The 19,977-nt window shown below is 39.7% G+C and overlaps 1 protein-coding gene across 1 annotated transcript; it reads right to left on the reverse strand.

Annotated features, from left to right (window-relative positions):
* Window positions 1–798: 798 nt before the first annotated feature.
* On the reverse strand, window positions 799–15,462 carry Dfd (homeotic protein deformed). The gene is made up of 5 exons (XM_018113586.3): window positions 14,269–15,462; window positions 13,139–13,230; window positions 12,903–13,077; window positions 2,816–3,201; window positions 799–1,792 (listed from the first exon to the last, which is right to left on the reverse strand). The coding sequence occupies exons 1-5, from the start codon at window positions 15,035–15,037 to the stop codon at window positions 1,448–1,450; spliced, it is 1,767 nt and encodes a 588-aa protein (XP_017969075.1). The 5' UTR covers window positions 15,038–15,462; the 3' UTR covers window positions 799–1,447.
* Window positions 15,463–19,977: the final 4,515 nt, after the last annotated feature.

The raw sequence follows: 19,977 nt of genomic DNA on the forward strand, positions 1-19,977 counted from the left end.
AGGAGTCCAGATCCGTTTTCAGGGAAGTGGCATATGACGCAGACGCAGCGCTGGCCAAGACCAGTTTTTGACACTCTCGATCTCGCTCTGGCTCTCTCATGAGCAGGCAGGCAGGCCGAGTTTGCTCCGCTGCCACTTTGAAAGATGATGCCTTGTTTAACATATTTCCAGAAGCCAACAGGTGCCAATGGGCTGTGATCAATCATTGCGAATCGATGTTTAATTAAGAACTCTTGTTAGCATTTGCCAACTATCGCTGCCAGCGCATCTCGTGCCTCATTGAGTCTGAGCCCCAATTCCCCAGCCTTAAGTCTCGCCGTTCCCCCAGCAACCCCTCTGTCATTCCACATGAGCGACGCTGATGGGCAACAAAGGCTTGTTGAATTCTCCTGGGCAGCGCAACAAAGGCCGCCAACAGGATGTCTGTCCGTCTGGCAGCGCCCATGCCCAGCAGCGCGATTCCATGATGTTTAAATTTGTCCTAATTAGATGACAATGAACGATGAATCAGCGTTAAGCTCAAATGTTCAGCGAGCATCCTGTGCTGTAAGTCTTTAAAGCTCGCTCCACGCTTCAACAGAACTTCCTGTTTTAGAAATTCCATATTAAATTTCTTATGCAAAACCTAATAAATAGTAATTAAAAAAATATCTAGAAACTCAATTTCTGTATAAAGAATAAAAAATATCGAAAAATACATCTATCAAGAATATGTGATATATGTATATATTTTATATATATGTATATATCTTTTTTAAATAATCTCAGTCTTACACTGAAAAAACACACGCACATACATTTGTAAATTCCAAGTAAAATTTGTTCGGTTTATTTGGTTTTCATATTGTCTAGGTATATTTATATACTTATGCATGTTTGTTTCTCTGTCTGTTTGTTTGTTGGTTGTATCCATAAAATATACGTTCGAACTTATATTAATATCTACGCACAACAGATGCAACTAGTTGGATACAATAATAATAGTATTAATAATAATAATTTTAATAATAATAATAATAATTATATAATAATAATAATAATGATAATTATACATTTACTCATATATTTCTTTCCACTTACAACTATGACAAATTGGGCTTTCGCTTACAATTAATTTGCTATGCTTTATACAAAACGTACCTCTAATTAAGTACCGCTAATTTACAGGGGGTGTTCCTGCCAAGGTCGGCATGGATTGGGTAACGCCAAAGTTGTGGCCCAGTGGTCGTTGGTTTGGTGCTTAACTAACTAGATATACTTTTTCTTTCACTGTATACTCCGAATTGTCCCGATCGATGACTCGACGGGTGTACAAAAATGGGGGTTGCATGATGATTACGACTTAAAGTTAAAGAACTTGGTGCCAGAAAGTATTGCGGGGCTAACTAAAGGATTCAAACTAAAGGACTCAATGCACTAGCTGAGCTGTGGGCGCGCCAAGGATCTCCTAGAGCGCCGTCAGATCATAATCCTGTTTGATGTGCTGCTGCAGATTGTTCATGAGATCGGATTGCTGTTGCTGCTGTTGATGGTGGCTGTGCAGACCCGTGTGCATTTGATTGTTGTTGTTGTTGAGGTTGCTGCTGTTATTGTTGTTGTTGTTGTTATTGTTGTTGTTATTGCTGTTGAGATGTACTGGATGCTGCTGAGATCCAACATAGCCATTGCCATTGCCATTACCATTGCCGCAGGACGTCAGATTCGCCGAGTCCGTGGCAGCGGGAATGTACGGCGTATTGCCCAGCGAGGAACTGACATCTCCAATGCTCTCAAGACTATCAGAGCGTAAGCACTACAATTATACGAAAGAGAAGCATAGAGGATAAGTAAAACAATAGTTAATAATCATAGTAGTTTATTAGTTTATAATGCCTATATAACGTAGCCACGCAGACTCAAGCAACTGCGCATCAACGAAGCATTTTGACATGCTGCATCAGAGCTGCTGAGCTGGAACCCCTCTGTAGTAACTAACTCTCTCTCTCTTTGATATTCTATTCTGACTTGTATTGCTTTTGCCATATTGCGTCTCTTATATGTGATGGCATATATCATAACATACATATATAATAAACATATTTTTCCCTATGATGACTGGCGGGAGCCCAGGTTACTAAATTCTATGAATCTTGGGATTAGTTGTTGAATAACAAAAAATTCTTTGGAGCAAATTTATTAGTAGTATAGTATTTGAGAGCTTAAATATACAATCTTTAAACTCAAGTATTTGAGGCTGTGAATTTACTCAGCAGCAGTAATTTAATTCCAATAGTTTTTTATTTCAATACATTTTTTATAAGCTTATATAAGCTTTTCCTTTACTTTTATCTCTCTCTCTCTCTCTGTTTCTCTCCGTCTGGCTATCTATCTTGCTCTCTCTCGCTCTAGTTTTCTGTATATCTCTCTCTTTCTTTCGCTCTCCCGTTCTCTGTATACCTCTCTAGCTCTCTTTATATCTCTCTCTCGCTCTCTTTCTTCCGCTCTCCTTCTGTTTTACACTCTCTCTTCCACTCTCTCCCTTTGCTCTCTAGCTCTAACTCTCCCTATATGTCTCTCTTTCTCTTTCCCTCTATATATTACCCTCTCCCTTTCACGCTCTGTTTTGCTCTCCCTCTCCCTCACTCTTGCTGTGTCCGTTTTCTCCAATTACCTCCCCATTGATGAGTTTAAATCAACCATACGGTAATTTTTAAAAGCTTCACTTTTACAATTTTCTTTGTGGATTAATCTCTTGTTGCAAATGCATGTTTCAGCTGGTGTCATTCGTGCCTTAAGTGCCTACGCCGTTGATTGTTATGCAGCGCATTCAACTCACCTCATTCATCACCGGCGTTTGCTGTTGCTGTTGTTGGGGTTGCTGTTGTTGTTGTTGTTGCTGCTGTTGGGCCTGCTTCTTGGCAGTGCCGCGCTTTGTGGGCTTCTTGGCTACCGGTGTTGGATTGCCATTGGCATCGACCGTTTTCTTGCGCACATTCTTGGTGTTGGGCAGCTTGTTGTCCTTCTTCCACTTCATGCGGCGGTTCTGGAACCAGATCTTGATCTGGCGCTCCGACAGCACCAGCGTGTGCGCAATTTCGATGCGCCGCCGTCGGGTCAGGTAGCGATTGTAATGGAACTCCTTCTCCAGCTCGAGTATCTGGTGGCGTGTGTAGGCGGTGCGTTGGCGTTTCGGCTCCATGCCTGGCTGATATGAGCCATTCGCTGCAAAACAGAAGAAAAGAGTGCGCGAGAGCATGAAGAGATGCATAATTAATGATTGGAAATTAGAGGAGGGGCAGTCGCAATGGCAGGGGCTGGGGCAGCAACTGAAGGGCAGTGGCATGCCGATTAAGTCGCAACGTGCCACAATTAATACACTTCAAATTTAGTTTCATAATAAGCAGAAGGCGGGCGGCTCAATAAATCTCGCCAGATAAGTTGACAACCCCAAAAAGCGCGCCAAAAACTTTTGACAACACCTTCAGACGCGAAGGGTAGATGTTGTAGATGTTGACGAAGAAGAAGAAGCGGCAGCGGCAGCGGCAGCAGCAGTGACAGCGGGTAGATGAAAGAGCTGCAATCGCACAGCGCCAGTCCAGGATAATTAATCAAAATCAAGTAAAACAACTGCCAGTCCAACTGTCCGTCTGTCCGTCTGTCCGCCTATCGAACGGCGCGGCCGCTGCTCGGGAAAAAGGACAACAGCGCGCAATGTTCGCATTTAGTTTTTCCTCGAGCGCTAAAACAACATTTCTCGCCGCAGCTGCCCTCGCTTTATCCTTTTCCTGTTCCGTTTTTTATGCGCTACACCTGCTGCCCCGCCGCACTCGATTCGTTTCGGGCCTACGATTCCATCAAATAGAGCCAACGGACAGGCCATCAAATTTATATTCGCTCCATCAATTTCAATTTGGCCCGTTCGCAATACCATCGAGGAGTTTGGGGCTTGGGGCTTGGGACTTGGGACTTGGAGTTGATGTTTCTATCGCTATGGCCGCTCTGCTGCTGGGTCCTGCCTTGACCAATCATATCCGGCGCACATCAAGTTGTAATTTATAAAAATTTCATTGCACTGTGACAGACAGCTTTCGATTTGATATAAATATTTCAATCCCAACTGCTGCTGCGCTGCCGTTTCTCAGTCGCTAGATTAATGATGTCGTGCACTGTTGGCTGCTGACAGCCGCAGGGGGAAATGAAATGGGACGGACGGGCAAGGGTTTCGCTCCCCATCTCTCCCCACCATCTCTCGAGACTGTGCTAAAAAGCTTGGCCTTAAAGAGCTGTTGACAAGCTTTGTGAGTACATTTATAAGAATAGACTCCTCTATTGTTTTACTTGTATTAAATAAGTTAATATTTCGTTTTCGAAAACATCGATTTATATATAATATATTATTCTTAATAAATTAAAATTATTTTAGATTTCTCAATAAGTCTTTGTTATTCGTTATCAAAAATCCTTTAAGCAGAAGCTAATTTTTAATTTAATTATATTCCCTATTTGTATAATTTTTTATATTAAACTAAAATAAAGTTCCATTAAGTTCAAAGATGAATATTATACTAATATATTCAAAAACCATTTTAATCGCATTTGAATTTCATTTCTTGTCAAATAAAAAATTAACAACTATAATCACAAATTCTTTCAGAATTCCTTTACGATTCGTCAGGGCTTCTTTACAGACTTCACACAAATTCATAAATGCGTTATTGATTTGATAAAGTTATAAAAAAAGCAATAACAATAACAACGGCGCACAATACCTCAACAAAAACATAAAAATTAAACAATATCAATTACAAAGCCCAAAGGACTGAGGCAGCGCGAACGGACAAGGAGACAAGGAAGAAGAACAATGAAAACGAAACCAGCCAAGGCAATGGCCGCAAAACAACGCAACGTCAGCTGCTGCGCTGGCGTAGGCGTCGACGCCGCCGTCACCGTCGGCGTTGGCAGCATGCTGCGTTAATTCGTTTTTAATAAGTGTGTATCATTTCATTTCAACATTTCAACGAACTGGCCCAGTGTGTGGAGGGAGAGAGGAGGTGTGAGAGAGCGCGGAGCAGCAGCATTGTCCATGTCCAGGAAACGGCCTTCGAGTTGCGGCCGGGTGAGCTCCAAGCTCGAGTCAAAGTCTCGCCGGCCGCAAAAGCGTCGAGTCATTGCAGCCAAAAGAGTGCCAATTGCAATTGCCTGGCAGCCAATTTATGAAAACGCCAAATCATACAAGGCCAAGGAAATCAAGATTGCACAAGCGGCCAGGCAGGAGGAGCGGTACAAGCGGGGCACTGCAGGAACATAGCGTGAAACTGCTAAAGAGCGAGCTGCATGTTTCTAGATGTTTTTTCGTTTTCTTTTATTTTTTGGGAAAATTGGCGCTCTCTGGGGAATTGGCGGCATTGCCTAAGCATATTAGTGCGTAGGTAGGTTAACTCTCTCTCCCTCTCCCTCTCCCTCTCTCTTTCGTTATCGCCTCTCTCCGTGTCGCTCATGTGAAGGTTATAATTGGCCCTGGCTCATGCACGGCTGTCGGCATGTTTGTCCCATCGCATGATTTATCATGCATTTGTGACTCTACAGTTTCATTCATACACAGACACGGGACGTTAGTTTCAAACACAAAAAAAACAAAAAAAAACAAAATTAAAGAAATAAATATGAATAAAGAGAACATATCGAGGCTCAAAACTATGTCAGACGTTGCTTAATAATCATAATCTGCTGTGTCGGTGGCGGCTACAATTGTGTCTCAGCTGAGCAGCTCGACCCCGCCCAGCGATCTGCTCCATATCGGCTTAATCCACAAAACTGATCGCTGCCTTTGAGGTGCGGTCATCCGACGACTTCCGGGCTTTAGCTCCACTTTCATTCATGCGCAGTCCTCGCGTAGCTGCGGCCAACTGCTCCCTAGTAGTTGATTAATTGCCCCAGTGCGGCGAGAGTGTGTAAATATTTTGGAAATGTGGCCGGGCCACGACCTGCGATCGAGAAATTTGACTCGTGCCAAGCACAAAATAATTTTTACGTCTGTCAACTTTGATTCGGCTGCTCATTCATCAAAGCGAGTGCCAAACCCGTTTCTGAGACCCAAAAATCTCTTCTCGGCCGGCGCTATATTTATTAGAAACTATGTGAAAACTCTTATTGAACACGGGCCTTAACAAATGGCAAATAATTATATTTTTTCTGCGCTCAGTGCCGCCCTAATAAATGCACAGCTGCAGGCGAGTGCAAGCCTCAAAGTGCGCATACGACACGTTGACCAACATTCAGTTAAATTCTAAGCTAAATTCTGTTTCAGGCTTAGACTTTTTTCTCTTTAAGTTGAATATTGATGTTGTCGGCAGCTGGTGTGTGGGTAAGGTTTTTGTATTGGTGTGTGTGTGTGTGTGCTTCATGAGCTCATGGAAAAAGGCAAGTCAACATCAGCATTTCAACAACAGCGGGAGCTGCATCAGCAGCTTGTCAAGTGACTTGCAATTTGTGGCAGGCAAATAAAAATAAACATGAGCTCATGCTACTTACACACACACGCACACACACATACACACACTAATGCGTAACACAAATCTCATGTACTTACAAAACAATTGCACACACACGCACACACTCACACAGATGTATATGCCATATAGATACAAAGTGAAGCACCCAAAGCAATTGAACTTGCGACTGGGAGACTGCAGCACAACTCGAATTGTTCATTTGATACATTATGTTTTTTTAACTGCACTCCAAAAATAGACTAAAGACAATATGTTAATTGCGAGCTTTCGAAATGAATCCCAATGCTAGAAGGCACTCAATCAAACGCGACTCCCAAACAACAACAAAAACAACAGCAACAAATTGCTGGGAAGACGCCAACATGATTGATGTCAACCGAAACAAAAGTTGTTCATTAATAAGCCAGCAATGCGATACTAAGATTTTAAATTCTTAAACAAGCTATGACGCGAATACCACAAAAATATAAAACTGCTTAAATTTCACTAATAAATTCCATTTGGTAAAAAATTGCATATTTGTAGAACTCATATTAAATGTTAGATATTTAAATGTTATATGGATATTATTTTGCCTTGCATAAGCAAGTTATTTTTAACCAAAGGTTATATTGTTTTTCTTTTTTTTTTTTTTTGTTTTTTTTTTTTTTAACAATAGTTTGCATAGACTTATTATATTTTAACACAAATGCAAATAAATACTTGTATTATGGTGTAAATAAATGAATACAATGTACTCTAATTAAGCGAAATTTTTATAAATTATACTTTTTAAAGATTTTTATACCCTGAACCCATTGAAAATGGGAAATCAGGGTATAATGGTTTTGTTAAAATGTATGTAACAGGCAGAAGGAGGCGTGGCAGACCCCACAAAGTATATATATTCTTGATCAGGGCGACGAGTTGAGTCGATTTGGCCCTGTCCGTCTGTCTGTCTGTCCGTCCGTCCGTCCGTCCGTCCGTCTGTCCGTATGTATGAACGCGTCGATCTCAGAAGATATAAGAGCTAGAGACTTAAACTTTTTTTTTTAAATGTCCGTATATATCGCGCGCATATCGAGTTTATCACTAAAAAACGATAACTCATTCCGATACTTTTTTATCGATAAAAACCCTTATCGAAGATCAGTTAAAAAATTATATCTCCTACATCTTTCAGGCTAGAGTCTCCAAATTTAAAATGTATATTAAGATGAATTTTATACAATTTCGGTTTTTGTTAAAATTTACCCCCACCCCTAAATCCACCCCCTCACCCTCAACTTTGTAAAAGTCGTATATCAAATACTAGTGAATTGTGCTTCGGTATACACATACATTTAAACATTATAATTATGTTCTGAAAGTTTCATTTCGATCGTACGTCTAGAAATTAAATTATTCAACAAATAAGCTCTGATTATATTTCCAACACTGCAGCGCAACCCAAGCGCAATCGCCCGTATATGTGCTCGTGTGTGTGTGTGCTTGTGTTTGTTTGCTGCCTGTGTGTGTGTGTGTGCTTCTGTTTGTTTGTTTGCGTATGTGTGTGTGCGTGTGTATGTGCGAATTATTATTGAAATATCAGTTGCTCGAAGGGTTCAGGGGATCTCGTAGTCGAGCAGTCTCGACTAGAGTTTTCTTACTTGTTTAGATTAAAATTTATGTATAAATAAAAATCAAAGTTTACTTATAGTCAGAAATTCTTTAAAAGAATATTTGAGAAATAAATAAAATATATGTTGAATATAATATGTATATAAACTAAATATATATTCTGTTTAGTTAGCCAAGTTAGTAGATAGTAAATAGCTGACCTTTAGAATCGACTCTACTGTTCGCTATGGCAATTGTTATTGCTATTGTTTTGTATGATATTTCCATTCAATCTTGCGCGCTGAGCAACAACAATCACAACGCGTTCACAATTGATTTTCACTTTCCATAGAGGCACAACCAGAAGCGAAGCTAATGAGCAAAAAACGGGCTTTTCAAAGAAACTGAATCTAGCACTTGTCTTAAATCCATTTTAAAAGATATTTTTGGAGTTGCAAATAAACCGAAAAGGGGAAAAAACAACACTCTGACCAAAAGCCGAAAGACAAACAGTAACAAGTTAAGAAGCTCACGACTTTAAAGACTTTAACAATAGACGCGACCTTGAACAAACGTTTCGACAAAAAAAGAAGAGAAATATAAAACTCAGAGAGAGAGAAAAAAACCTAACATTTGACTGCAGCAGAATGGAATTATTCTGGTCTGGCGAGTCGGACCAATAAAAGCATCGCTAATTAATGCCAATTTCAATATAATTCCACGCAAGTTGCGAGCTCTAGAGTTTTATTGGCGCAAATTGAGCGCAAGCCGCAGGGAGTTGAGTTGGGAGCCAACTGCGAATACTCTGCCAATGCTCGGCTCCATTCACATTTTTGTGATTTTCGTTTTTTGCATTGGGACGCTAATTACGCTTTGTTCTCGCAATTGGACATGTGCAGATACAAATACAGATATTGATACAGCCACAGATAGCAAGGCACACATACGTATGCCCATGCGCTGTGCAGATCCAGATGGCGAGGCAGCTTCAGCTGTTCGTGCCTCATCTGTCATAAAAGGCGAACTTCTTAATTTTTACTGCGTCATTTTCATCATTGTCATGCCCTGGGCTTGGGCCGCCGCACTAGGGGACTGGTCTGGCCTGGTCTGGCTTGGTCTCTGGGTAGCATTTCGCAAAGGCTGCTCAGTTTCAGTGCCGAGTTTACAGCATCTCGGCTCGAGTCTGAATCTGAGTCTGAGTCGGAGTCTGGGTCTGGGTCTGGGTATGGGTATGGGCTTGCACTTTTTTTCGCCGCCTCAACGGAGGTGAGAGATGCTGATGAGGTTTTTCGCAAGTCATCGGGTAACTGTGACTGCCAGCAGTGAGCCGTGTGCCTGGTCTGGCCTCTGCGGCATATTGGAAACTTAATCGTGGACTTGCCATTGAAATTCAGTTACAAGGCTGGCCACGTTTCCAGTGTGCTTGTTTTACTATGAGCATAAATATGAATACTAGTGCGAATGCGAGAGCGACTATCTCTGTGTATGTGTGTGTGCTTGAATACTAGCTTGCTGCTGCTATTGAATGTTTTTATGTGGAACGTGAACGCGGCGATCAACTTAGCACTCGACGTATTAGCTGAGCTCTCGTGCATAAAATCAATATTCAGCGCATATTCATGCTACTTATGCTCATAGATATAAGTGAGTGCTTTTATGAGTGCACAAGTGCATTCATTTGATTAGCATAATTTATTATGCAGCTCAAGCGATTCTTGATTAAGGTGAAGGTAAAATAAATTCAGTAAAATATTTAAATTTATACTAAAAATAAAATAATAAAATTATATTATAAAAATTATCTTAATAATATAATAAAAAAAATTATATTTATATAATATTGAGATAAAGAATCAACATAATATAATAATAATAACGAAAACTCATCAACTTGTTGACAATAATAATTAGCAGAAGAATTAGATAGATTATTATCTACTACGAATTATATATTGTATACTAGGAATAATTATAAACGATTTCTGAATTACGAATCATTCATTATGGCTTCATGCTATAATTTAACATGAATGTTTTCTACACCTGCAGAAAAATTGTCAACACTTTACAACTATTAAGCAAATTGTAGGAATGTCAAATGTTTTCCTAAATACTTAAACTTTCGCAAATTATGGGGCTGCTTCCAGCTGTTATTATTGTTGTGCCTATGGCTGTATTTGTTGTTGTTTTCGCTGTTGTTGTTGTGGCCGAAAGGCGTATTAAACAAATTGGATGGGCGCAGTTCTCGGACCACACGCCACCTGATACGCACGCCAAGCCGTGTAGCTATGTATATGTATTTTGGGTCTAGGCAAGCGCTAACTGAGTGTAAGTCATTTGTAAAAGAGCTGAGAGCAACAACAACAACAACAACAGCAAGAGCAACAGCGTAGCACCAGCTCAACAGGCAAACGAATTGGTACTGTTGCCTGAGAACCTGGTACTGCGACTGCGACTGCGGCTGCGACTGGGGCTGGGGCTGGGGACAGCCACATTCCGCATAACGAGAGATGATGCACTGGCGATAATCAAGTTTCGTCTTGTTTTCGTAGTCGTGCGCTCATGATAAATGTCACAACATTAACATCAAATGACACGGACCATCCGTCACTCAGTCGGAGTTTTACGTTTGCCCCTGAGCGATCTCTCAGGCGTCCGTCCGTTCGTTTGACTGTCTGTCCGTCTGCCTGCCTGCCGAACTACTTCGATTTGATGCTCATCAGCATAGCTAATCCCCTCGAGTCGCGTTGAGTCGGTGTCGAGATTGTCTCTGGAGTGAGTTTTGAAGCGCGTGGCGAAACCTAATGTTATAATTGCCCATTAGGGTCAAGGTTGTGTTTAATTGGAGTGCAGCGGCTGGCTGCCTAGCTGCATAGTCGCTTCAACTAAGCAAGTATAATACTAATTAAAAAGTCATCCATCAGCTGAGGCCGAGAGCCCGGCCCGAATACAACCTGCATGAACTCATGCCCCGCATGATGATTACGTTGATGATTATGATTGTGTTTATGCAGTTGCCACCTGAGCCTGTCAGCCAATTGTCAGCTGTTCGACTGACATTGCCCCAGGGCCCAATACAGTTCGATATGCGGTAGCCAATTTCCTCGAGAAGAATTAAAACAATAAGCGCTGACAAACGCTGCGACGCGTTTTGATAATGGAACTCAACACATGGCTCAATGAATTTGGTTTTAGGCGCGTTAATGTACCGGCGCGACAATTAATGGTAATTATCTATCGAAGCTGACATTCGAATTCGACCGCACACATACAGAAAGATACACACACAGGCATGTATCAACATATATGTATATGTATGTGTATATGTTGATGTTGGTAGCCAAGTTCATTCGTTCATCGATCAGTGAATGGAAACCTGTTTCTGCAGCCCACATTCGAATCGTTGTTTGGTGTGTGAAAATTTTAGAAACGATATCGAACGCGCTTTGAAATATGTAATTAGAATAAAAGTCGGCATGAATGCGAATGTGTGTGGTAGAAAAACTGTTGGTATTTGTATGTACTGGATATTTAACATCATATATGGTACAGTGAAGCATGTGCACAAGGTCTTTACTATATATTGGAAATGTGCTGCCTTTTGAGAGTTCTTAAAAGGGTTGCCTCAATCTCAATTATGTTTATTATTTAAGAGGAAATGAGTGAAAGTTTCAGTATTTAAAAAAAATATATATATCCAAGTATGTATAAGTTGATTCACATTCAAAAATCATTATGTATATATTATATTTTTCTCACAAGAAGTACTTCAGACATGCTTTTCATGCCTTAGTTGTTATATTCCAAAATATTTATTGTAAAAGTTTCAATGTAATATTTAAATCTAAATCCATTAATCCATATTCATAAATCCATATCCATAAATAGTTTTATAAACAGCATTTAATAAATAAAAGCCCGTTTTAATGATATATTTTGGCGATTGCTGTGAAAGTTTGGCTTTATGAAATCGTCTAGAGCCATGATGGCTACAGAGAAATTTGGCTAAAAATGATTTAACTGAATTTATTGTAGCTTTAAAAGATCTCGAGATTTTTGCTTTGCGTAATATATACAATTCTTATGTATGTAATATAAGTATAGTAAAATTCTGATATTGTATCTAAGATTTTCAAAATGTTGCACTATATGTACATATATTATCATTTGCAGACCGTTTATGATTCAGCTTTTATGATTCCGATCAAGGAATCACTTCCCCAAAACTATTTAACTACATTAAAAGTTCATGACAATTATTAATAAACAAATTCAGGGAATCACTTCATTAAGAACTTAAGCTTATAAATTCAATTAGAAAATGTTCATTTCATATGCAGAAGCTTTTGCTGTGCACTAATTAGGTCTTAAATCAGTTTTCAACGAGGCAAAAACTCATTTAAGCAGCACAATTGTTATCCATACAGGAAAACAGTGACGAATCCACTTAAAGACACTTCAAGTGTTGAAAGAGCACCAAAGAGGCCTTATTTAGTCGACTGGCAGTTGCATACAGAAACATACATAGATACATATGTATTCCTATAGTATGAATATGTCACTCGCCATATACATTTTTGCCCTCAGCAGAAGGCGCGCCATTCTTGATTTTGATTAATGAGCGCACAGAGTTGCTTTTTTTTCGTTTTTGGGGTCTTTTAGTTTTCATTTTAATTTTGCCAAAGTCGAGCATTCGAGCATTACAAAGTCTGTCAGTGGATCATGTGGGTGTTGGCAGCTAAGTAATTTAATTAGCATACAAAAATGGGGCACGTTGTCTGTGATGGGTGCATCTTTAGGTATTGGGTTTGGGATTGTGGGAGCACAACTTACCAACGCCCGCTACGTGAATCTTCTTCATCCAGGGGTAAATGATGCGCTCCCCGTCGGTTGTCTCCGCCATCAGATCGTCTTCGCTGTCTGAATCACCCAGATCGTCATCGTTGTCGTTGGACGCCAACTCGTCTGGGGATCGATCGAGCATCAGGCGATCCTCTTCCGACATATCCTGCACAAATCAAAGCACATTAGTCTATTCACTTGGTTAACCTATTTCTGGTTTCAATTACATTTTCTGATCCCATATCATCACAGTGTAACACTTCCTGCAGTTGCTGACCAGTGGGCGCGGCTTCTTCGAGTCGCTTCTCTAGCTTTAAACCTGTTGGCAGAGTATTCAAATTATTAAGAATCGAACTCATTGCTTAAACAAAATTAGCGTACTGCAAACATTTCTTGAAAACTTAATTTTCAATTGTTAAAGAAAACTCATAATTTGAAAATAAAGATTCTGATTTCCATTCAAAAGTGTATATATTCCAGTATATAGAACAAATATGTATCTTTCAGGAATATATATTATAGATATATAATATATAGCTTGTTTTGACTGTTTAGAATAGACAACTCTGTGATGTTTCCAGACCTTGATATAAATTTTGCATTGATTAGGTAAAATAGATAAATTCGATTTTAAATATTGAATATTGCATGGCTACAATTTTCTATTTGGTTCATTAGACTAAATATGCAACAAAATCTAATTTCAATCGGAAAAATTTGGATAATTAGGACATTAGCTTAATGATGTTTTTGTAGCTCTAGATTTTTTGTTTATAAAATTGTCGACGTATAATATATTTATAAATGTAAACTCGTTTAAAAATGCATATATTATGTCATGAGCTGTTTCTATTTTTATACCCTGAACCCATTCTTTATATTTATTTTGTTCAATATCTAAATATCTATAAATAAGTGCTTCATATAGGATTATTCTTAAAAAGTTATAGCTGCTGTTAATAATTGATTTAAGTCTAACAAATATAGCTTCTGATACATTTATTCATCTATGAAAAAATGTTACTATTTTGCTAATTTAATATCTACATTTTTAAGGCAAATATACAAAAATATTTTGAGTCAACAGCTCTAAGATAAGAATTAAATCGTAAAGCTTTAATTATTTTGTATATATAAGATATATAAATATAAATAAAATTTGTTTATATATAAAAATTTAAAATTAAAAATGAACTACAAAACATAAATAATATTATAAATATTATAGTTCAAGAAATAAATAAATAATTTATTAAATAAAGCATAATTTGTCTTTTGTATGAATAATAGCTTTTTCATATATTCTAAACGAATTTCTTCGGTAAATCTCAACTAAAATATGTATAAATAGACTCACCTAATTCCTGCAGACCCAGCGAGGTGTTCGTTGGTGGCTCCGTCGAGGAGCATTGCAGTGGCAGGTCCATCATCTGTGAGGAGAGGGGCGAATGGCCTTGGGAGTGGGTGCTGCCCACACTGCCGTTTGTGGTGCCATAGTAGCCGCCGTAGTATCCATTCGAGCCGTTAGCACTGCTGCTGTTTGGCACGTTTACCGACGGCGGCGGCCCGTAACCGGCTTCAGAGTGCACCACTCCGGCCGATATATATTCGGGTGCGTGGTGCACGGCTGCAGCGGCCGCCGCCGCGGCATGGTGGCCATAATAGCCCAGACTCTGGTGCGGATGCGAATGCGGATGGTGCGTGGGCGGCGTTGTGGCGTAGTTTGTGGTGTAGCCCGTGTTCTGGTGATGGTGGCCAGAGAGCGCGCTGTTGCTGTGATGGTGCGAGTGCGGGAGCGGGTTATGGTTGTGGTGATGCGCTGCGGCGGCCATATAATCATTGACCATTTCCGCCGGATGCGTAGCGTGCGGGTGCCCAGACATACCAGGGCCGCCGCCACCGAGCCCAACGCCCCCACCACCGACACCACCGCCGCCACCACCGCCGCCGACACCAACACCAACGCCACCCATGTGACCCGTCGAGGCGGTCATGGAGTAGTGGCCATTGTAGTGATGATAGTCATCGGCAACCGGCGGGAACTTCGGTTCTAGCCCATTGCCCATGGACATGGGGCTCTGGACATGATGTGGCGCATGTGGATAGCCCATGAGGAATGAGCTCATTGTAGTTTCTGTATTTGTGTCGTGGATAAAACTTAAACTCTGGCTAGACTCAGCTCAGCTAGTCGTTGAGCGCATATTTCACTTGAATATTCACTTATTGGCACTCAATTTCTGTTGCACTCTGCCCTTTTTCAAATATTTTATTTATTTATTTTCATTTGTGTGTGATCACGATATTTGGTGTGTGGCCAGCATTGCTTTAATGCGGGGGCTCTGTTTATTGAACACAGCGCGAAAGTCGCGCAACCGGCGCGTAAAAAACGTAGAAACCAAGCGGCGTCGTAAATAATAAAAATGCCAAACAATTTTACAGCGGCGTTCAGAAAACATTCAAATATACCGAAAAAAAGCGAATCGTCCGATTCACGAGTGCGAAAGCGAACCGTTCAATTCGAGCCGTTCTTTTGTTATGAATACGAACGAACGCTCTGAGCGCGAGCGAACCTGTTTTCTGTTTTCCTTGTCCACGTTTGCTTCGACTGCTTTTCGCCTCTCTCTCTCTCCTCATTTAAGCGCTCGCTCACTCACTCTCTCTCTCTCTGTCTCTCTTACCGAAGCGCAGCGTGCAAATCGCCATTGCCATTGACAGGCAGCGATGACGTCGACGAGTTTCAAAACTCGATTTACTGGTTTTTGTTTTTGTTTCAACACGAACAACAACAACAGTGGCCAAAGGACAGCCCACACGCAGCGAGAACTTCGTAGCCATGGCTGCACGCCATTTTCAACCACCGAGCGCCGTGCTAGTTGGTAGAGTGGAGAATAATAATGTGCAAGCGAGATGACACGACATTTAGTCACACCCATTCGACGATGTTGATGCTTGCCGTGCGAGCTCTACAGGCATGGCTATAATAATGGGCATACCATGATAAATTATGGAAATGTACATAGTTTAGGCCAGCTATTGGTTGTTAATCTCATTTAATTAGAACCAACAGATAAATTATTTAGGCAGATAAGTCATTTATCTCATATCGTAGTTACTATATTATTATTTATTTTTTAATTTATCATTTATTTTAAGTTACAATTTATTTGCACATATATTTATATATGTATTTATTTATATATTTGGATTGAAAAAAAAGTTATATATTTCGTTTAAGATTCTCTTTTATTTTTTAATAAATTAAATTTTGGTATTGAATAATTTAAAAATATATTTTATATCCATAAGTTAATGTAAACGAATGATTTAATATATGCGTGTCATCATTTCTATATATTGGAGTCCACTGTTAATCAACGGCATGCACTCTTTATTAGAGTCGACTGTTTACTGTTGAGGGTATAACAAGAAAACACAGTGTGCTGTTGTGTGAGCGCTAGTGAGTGTAAATAGTACGAGTGCGAGCGTGAGCGTGAGTATGAATGTTGCTTTTGTGGTATTCGGTCATGGCGCACGCTCAAAAACCGAAAAACTGCCCTCGCCATCTCACAGCGTGCGTGGCCAACAAGCACCGCCTACTTTTCACTGTGCCTTTCATCGATCCCGCATGTGAATATGGCAGGCCGGACCATTTATTTTCCATAGACCAAAAACGGATGCAATCCGAGACTGTTTTGTCTGCGAGCTACTGTCGTATCGATCGCGGCGATGCGATGGCCGGGACTGTTTGCGAGGTGTTGATATGAATTGCTCGTCTTTTGGCTACCGATTCCGATTCGGATTCCGATTCAAGAGGCTCTACTTAAAAACATATACACCAGTCCAAGCACACACACACAAAAAGTTCGATAGGCCTGGGCTGACTTGCAATATTTGCCCATTGCCATTGAATGTTGAATGAATATCACCGCACTTGCCGCAATGTTTCATTTTTATTGTGGTTAGTCTCTGAGTGAGGGGGGAGGCGGGTGGATGCTGATGTTGTTTATTGGTGCTGCTGCTGCTGCTGTTGTTGTTGTAGTTGTTGTTATCATTACTACCGTGATTTGTATTGTTGCTGAAAATGTTGATGAAATGATGAGCATGACTGGCAAATATTCAAATGAGGCGGTCACACACATGAAAAATCGATAGAATGATTGTTGTATAATGCACATAAAGAAGGTCGAGCATTAAACGCTTTAATATTCTTACACCTAAATATTTAGACTCTCTCGTTCAACAACAAACGCATCTTCAACATATTTAATCCATTGAGATTCTAATATATGAGTCACACTTCTGCCATGTGCCCACTATATACAAATGTATAAATGTGGGTGAGTGTTTGGATCGTCTAATTGCCGAATAATTGAACCCATTCCAGAGTAGCACACGTGCTATGCCCAGACCTGTCTGTGTGTTAGTGTGTGTGTGTGCTTGGGTATGAGTGTGGGTGGGTGAATACTAATTAATCGACTTCCAACTGATTCGAATTTGATGGTGGCTATCAAAAGTTAATTAGGACCATTAAGTGCATAAAACTCTAAATTTATTAGCTTACTGAATGTCCCACAATTGTTGATTTTCAGTCGTTAACAATTAACTTTTTTGAACAACTAATGTTGGTCAATTGACATATTTAAAAATTATAGTGAATGTAATGGAAATTTACTTTGATCAGCCTGTGTTACAAAATGATATAACTATGTTTATGAATATAGAGCAATGGATAGAAATACCAACTCAACTGTAATAATTCCCTGTGAAATTCAAATTTCTTTTTTCTTTAACATTAAAAAAAAAAACTTAAAATGGATAATTGCTAAGAGGTTTTTTATGTCGATATCCGCTATTCCATTTAGCACATAAATTTTTTTAAAGACTCGAATATTAAATATTACAATATATAACTATACGACTCTCGATATCCAATATTCCATTTTGCAGATTACCTAACGATATGTAGAGATTTTATATGGTCCCGGTTTTTATTAAGACTCGAATATAAAATATTAAAATGTACGAGTATGGGAGTTTCGATACACAGTATTCCATTTTACATATTTGCCTATATTTAATATTTAGAAAAACTCTACATCTATCTATCTACTCTATATCTTTTTCTAGTCAGTCATTTTTCCACAGATTAGTTTGTAGTACAAAAGCTCTTTGAAATTTGAAGATAAAATAGTTCCTTAAGCTAATCTCGTAATGTAAGATGATTAATTAGCACTTCTAACTATTTAGTTGGTAAACAGCTCCATGGTTATATAAAAACTTTATAATAATAATTTATATTGATATCATATTCAAACAAGATATTGGAAATATATTGGGATTCTAACAAATGGCAATGTATTATAATAAAGATCCGCTGGGATTAGCACTTCATACTTAATACTTTAGCTTATATCCCTCACATCATGAGAAAACATTAGCTCAGGTCTCTTAAAACTTGTCAAATTTTATGCAAACGTGAGCGAAAGTTAAAATGTATTCAAGAACTCCTTGGGTTGACACAGCCTTAAGTGCGTCTATTCTCATGTTATGTGTGATGTGGAGCTGCTTTTGATGTTTTCAAGGAGTAACCGCATTAGTGGCTGCTCCACTGAATTTCCTTTATGGTGCTGGCTGGCTGCCCAAATCGAAAGAGCGTTGAAAGGCGGGCGGGGGGGCTGGCCCACCGAAAGAGCTTTGTGTCTGGCATGAGTCGAGGCTGGGGTGGGAGAACGGCGACGGCAGTGGGTGCTGTGGCCGCTGTGGCTGTTTGCACAGCATTTGAGTTCCAAATCCCAATTCAGAGCCAGCAATCAGTTGCGACTGTCAGGCGGCAAAGGAAGTTCACTTGCTGCACAAGGCAAATGTGATTAATGGTTCTATGCGAGCCACATTATGTGTGCCCTGTCGTGTGGCGCAGTTCGACTTGGGTCGCATTCGCATTCGTTTGCTCACTCGTATTGCTCTTCTTCTTTATTGTCTTTTTCATCTCCTGCTCTCCTTCTCCCTCTCTCTCTTCCTCCATCTCTCTCTCTCTCTCTCTCTCTCTCTGTCTCTCTTTCATTCTTTCTTTCAATCTATCCCTTTCTCCTTTAAGCTACCCATCAAATAGATTTTTATATCAAATTAAGCAACCTGAGAACTTTTTCCGACTACATTGTATGACATCGTTATGTATATGAGTTTTATCCACATAAATCCAATTACTTTATTCTTATATACTGACTTCTTTTATATAAACCGTTTGCATATTTCGATTATGATATAAGTAAATTTCAACGAGATTCGGTGGTGAATTTAGAGATGTGTTGAATAAATTTCCATGCGTCAGTAAATTAACTCAAGGAAACATTAATTTCAAGAGCTAGAAACTATGACTTTCTACTGACTCCAGTATTTTTTTCAATTGATGCAAATGATGCTTTAAAAAATTTGAGCAAGACCTAAAATATTCACTTCAATCGGAATGAAAAACAATAATCAAAAGAATTCCATAGAGTCTTGAGAGAGGAATTCCCAAATTTTGCTATAAATCATATTGATGCGCATAGTTATGCCGAAAAGGAAGTCACAATCAGAGGACCAATCAGGAATTTATAAAAGTATTTATTGATTGTTAAAGCTCGACTGGCTTCAGTTTAAAGTCCGCACTCCCCGTGCTCTGGTCTGCTTAGCATGTAAATTGGTTTAACGACATGTTGACAAGTGAGATTGAAGGCGGCGACAAGTGTGGGAACCGAATGCTGATTAGCTGGATAGGCCTTATCGCAGTCAGCTACCGAGTGCTAGGCGATGAGCTTATGGCTGGGCAGGAGACGGAGCAGGAGCCATCTGTGGAGGCATTGCAATGATTGATTGAGTGATTAATGATTGACTGTGCAGCCTGCGTCAATCACTGGCGACGCAATTAAAGCTCGAAATGTGACTTTTATGGGCTTTAAATTGAAGTTTCGAACATGATTTGAAAGTTGGCAAATTGGACAAGTGCTCGACTAACGGATCGTCCATTTTGTGGCCGACATGTGTGCATTATGGCCAAGACTGAGGGCCAATTAAGTATGTCTCCATA

This window comes from Drosophila navojoa, chromosome 2, assembly GCF_054131105.1.
Source record: "Drosophila navojoa isolate 15081-1374.11 chromosome 2, UAZ_NAV_1.0, whole genome shotgun sequence".
Taxonomy (NCBI): Eukaryota; Metazoa; Arthropoda; class Insecta; order Diptera; family Drosophilidae; genus Drosophila; species Drosophila navojoa.

What these genes read in the sequence shown, in the direction of transcription:
- Dfd (XM_018113586.3), bottom strand. Translation starts at nt 15,037, where the DNA reads ATGAGCTCATTCCTCATGGGCTATCCACATGCGCCACATCATGTCCAG. An exon ending in GATTCACGTAGCGGGCGTTG is followed by an intron (nt 3,202 to 12,902) that starts GTAAGTTGTGCT and finishes TCTGTTTTGCAG; the next exon opens with CGAATGGCTCATATCAGCCA. An exon ending in AAACGCCGGTGATGAATGAG is followed by an intron (nt 1,793 to 2,815) that starts GTGAGTTGAATG and finishes GTATAATTGTAG; the next exon opens with TGCTTACGCTCTGATAGTCT.